Source organism: Gossypium raimondii, chromosome 11 (assembly GCF_025698545.1).
Source record: "Gossypium raimondii isolate GPD5lz chromosome 11, ASM2569854v1, whole genome shotgun sequence".
Lineage (NCBI taxonomy): Eukaryota > Viridiplantae > Streptophyta > Magnoliopsida > Malvales > Malvaceae > Gossypium > Gossypium raimondii.
Genome location: NC_068575.1, coordinates 41,606,296 through 41,610,009, shown reverse-complemented (window position 1 = coordinate 41,610,009; position 3,714 = coordinate 41,606,296). Strand labels below are relative to the sequence as shown.

The window sequence follows — 3,714 nt, the reverse complement described above, 5'->3', positions numbered from 1 at the left end:
TCTAAACAAGATTTTTGAGTGGACCGAGCCACGAGCTTGAAAGGTTTTCTGGACTCGGACAATGGTTGACTCGGGCTGACCATGGATAGATATAAGTAAATAATATAAATTTTTTAAATTTTTTTTGAATATTTATATTTTTTATATTTTTTATTATTTTTAAAATTTTAAACAGTCGTTAAATTTTCACAATTTTTATTGAAATTACAAAAAAAATTGAAGTTTTGAAACATTTTTTAAACAATTAAAAATTGGTTATGTAGTTTTAAAGAGTTAAAAGACTCAATTGATACAAAATTATAAAAAATAAAAGCAAAAAGAGTTATTATTGTAACTTCTTGTTTAGCAACCAAATCAACCATTTTAATAACAAAACTAACAAAGGACGGCACATTTAGGTTTTTATTTTTGATCTTCGGCCATCCTGGTCCTCAGGACCCAACACAATATTATTATTTTTAGATATTTCCTTTAAAATTAAAAGATGCAAAAGGTGTTGATACGTCCTATCCACATAGAAAGCTTACCCTCTTCCACACATTACCGGTGGATGCTACAGCCGCTATCACTTTGGCTGCAGGAGGGGAATGGTTAAGTGAAACTCTCGACGTCTTGTTTGGTAAACGGGACGCTTGAAACACGCATCTATTCCACCATAGTAGTCACACAGTGTATACTTTTTCTTCCAGCTAAATATATGAATTCTTTGCCTATATCTCAAAGAACTTCGAATCAAGACGTGGAGTGATGAGAACCTCAAGAGGTGTTGCTTTTGGATTTGTTAACCCAGGGCTTTCCGTCATATCTACATCTTCCAGCTCTGATAATTTCGCAACTTTGAAACTGTGCAAGAAGCTGCCCAAGATAAAGTGCAGCATCTTGAGGGCTAGTGACACCCCAGGGCACGATCTTCGTCCTGAGCCAAATGGGATGAGTTCAAAAGTTTGGCCTTGAAAATCCATATCCTTATTGGTGGTCAAAAATCTCTCGGGCTGAAAATCATGGGGTTCTGGCCATACACGCTCGTCACGTTGAATCTTCCAGGCATTTACCATCAGTCGTGTACCAGATGGAATGCGGTAGCCTGTTGAGAGAGTGCAATCTTCCGATGCAGCCCGAAGGCTAATGACTGGCTCTGGTGGGTATAAGCGCAATGTTTCCTTGACAATGGCTTGAAGGTAGACCATGTTTCTAACATCAGATTCTTCCAACAGTCTGTGCTTGCCGACGTGCATGTCTAGCTCATCCTGGGCCCTTTTTAGCACGTGCGGATTATTTAATAGCAAAGACAAGGCCCAAGTGAGAGTGACCATGGTTGTGTCACTCCCTGCTAAGACTAAATTCTGCCAGAACAAGATATAGTTATTAGAATTGGTTTTTCTTAAGATCCCATTTTCACAAATAGATGAATGTGATTAGGAACTATAAAAAGGACAGCTTTGACATTTGTGTAATGAACAAGATTAATTTGGTAGGGTGTTGAGAGTTCTTACCAAGCAAGTAGCCTTGTTGATTGTATCGGCGTCGTAACAAGTAATGTTGGCGTCTTCCAGGATGTTGAGCATCACATCCATGAAATCCTGCTCTTTTATCACCCCTCCACACATGAGCCTCTTTTGTTTATGCTCCTCCAGCCACCCTCCTACAATACTGTCCAATTCTTTTGCTGTTCTTTTCATGGCTTTCTCATATCCTAGGAAATCCAACCATCTAAGAAATGGTATTGCATCAGACAACACGAACACTCCGAACAGATGAACAAAATCTCTCATTACTTTCTCGCATCTTCGTGCTTCAGCTTCCTCACAATCAGCGTTTGGTCCGAAGTATCTTTTTCCCCCAACCATTCTCAAAGCAATATTATGAGTTAGATCCCCAAACCACTGCTTCATATCCACGGATACTCCACTTCCTCCATTACCTTTGCTAAGCCATGACTTGTACAATTCTCTTATTGCACTCTTTACCTCTGAAACTCGTATATGTTTGAGCATATCAATCCGGTGGTTAGATAGAAGCTCAATCGTAGTTATCTTGCGAATCTCACGCCAGTAAGGTCCATAAGGAGCAAACCCGAACATAGCAAAATCATAGCCTAGAATCTTTGAAGCAGTAATGATTGGTCTAGTGGAGAAAACTTTATCATGGACAGTGAAACATTCTTTGGCCATTTCCGAACTATTTAAAACCAACACTTCGTGTGATCCTAGCCTTAAGGAGAAGACAGGTCCGTATTTGTCAGCCATGCCACCTAAGGTTTTGTGTGTGAGCTGCTGACCACCAAAGAGGTGCATGTGACCAATGATAGGTAAAGCACCACCGGCTTGTGGAGCACTGCAGCTTCTGCTTGGTTTCTTTGAAGACTGATAAAAGTATATGCAACTGAAAAGGGCAAAAAGGGTGCAGCATATGCTAAAGAAGCACTGTAGGGGAGGATCCATTAGAAGATTCAGATGAGCTTTGGCAGAGGTGGGTGTTGCAGAATAGACCTTCCCATGGCTGTCTTTGAACCGACTTGCTTGCTTATGATCCAAAACAACCCAATAAAAAGTAAGACAATCTATACCTTTATATATAAAAAATGTCTTATGCAGACACGTGGCACTTTTATGGAACATTCAACTGAGATTTAACAAGCAAGCGGTGCTCTCTGCTTAGTTTTAGTTTCAACCAAGCTTTTTTTCTTTTAAATGAATAAGGCTACCTTTTTTCCTCTGCAAAGAGGCACAGTTTGTCTATAAATGGAACCATCTGGCTTGAGACGTGGCAAGGAAGTTGAAATCTGTTTGGCATGCAGCTCCTCTTTGTTGCGAGATTAACACCTGTCTTAGACATGTTTCTGTCTTCAGTCAAAATTGAGTCTTTCTCTTCAAAGACCAATTTTCATCCGAAGGAAAATAAATAGCATAAAATGGAATTGCAACAAAGTCTGTATTAGTTAGAAGACTAAAAGGAAGAAGATGAAATAAGGTAATACGAAGGATGCTTATTTTTCTTTTGTTTTAAAATTTAATTATTCGTATTGATTTTGGATTTCTAATAATCACTTAGTAATATAGAGTGTGTTCTCAAAAGCAAGTTATTTTTCCACCTTCAATGGTTAAGCAAATTGTTGACGAATTCAAAGGTGTTTTTCTTCTCTGTAGAGGACAAGGGTTAAAAATTCACTACACATATTTCTTTTCTCGGTATCTACTTTAGCTCTACTTTTGATTAATAACTCTTACTTTCTATTAAATTATAGTATTTATTTTATTTATTCTTTTTTTACTCTATTTTTGTAACCTCCTCAACTCGGTCTAGACGTTAGACCTGAATTCGAATGATTACATTGGCCACCGAAATGGCCCAATAAGCTATCGGTGTTTTTAAAACAATCATATTAAAACATTTGTTCATTTTAGCAAAAAATTAGTTAATTTCTAATTCATTTAATGCTCAAAATTTATTTATAATTTAGCAGCGGAAAAGTGATTTTTGCTTAGTTTTAATAAAATATACATTTCATGCATTATTAATTAAAATATATATTTCAACATTTTAAAAAAACAAATTAAATATCATGCATGCTAAATAAAACCAAAACCTAAGTTCCATACCACGATTTAATAATAAAACAATACAGTCTCTGAATAACAGAAAATGTGGATAATAGACCTAAAATACTTTAAATAACAAAAACTTTCCGAGTTGAGATCCTCCAGATGTTGTGAC

The 3,714-nt window shown here is 36.8% G+C and overlaps 1 protein-coding gene across 1 annotated transcript; it reads right to left on the bottom strand.

The window, feature by feature from the left end:
- Nucleotides 1-301: 301 nt before the first annotated feature.
- LOC105803866 (cytochrome P450 CYP82D47) lies at nucleotides 302-3,260 on the bottom strand. The gene is made up of 2 exons (XM_012636281.2): nucleotides 1,494-3,260; nucleotides 302-1,343 (listed from the first exon to the last, which is right to left on the bottom strand). The coding sequence occupies exons 1-2, from the start codon at nucleotides 2,616-2,618 to the stop codon at nucleotides 711-713; spliced, it is 1,758 nt and encodes a 585-aa protein (XP_012491735.1). The 5' UTR covers nucleotides 2,619-3,260; the 3' UTR covers nucleotides 302-710.
- Between the last annotated feature and the right edge of the window lie 454 nt (nucleotides 3,261-3,714).

What these genes read in the sequence shown, in the direction of transcription:
- LOC105803866 (XM_012636281.2), bottom strand. Translation starts at nt 2,618, where the DNA reads ATGTTCCATAAAAGTGCCACGTGTCTGCATAAGACATTTTTTATATAT. An exon ending in TCAACAAGGCTACTTGCTTG is followed by an intron (nt 1,344 to 1,493) that starts GTAAGAACTCTC and finishes TTGTTCTGGCAG; the next exon opens with AATTTAGTCTTAGCAGGGAG.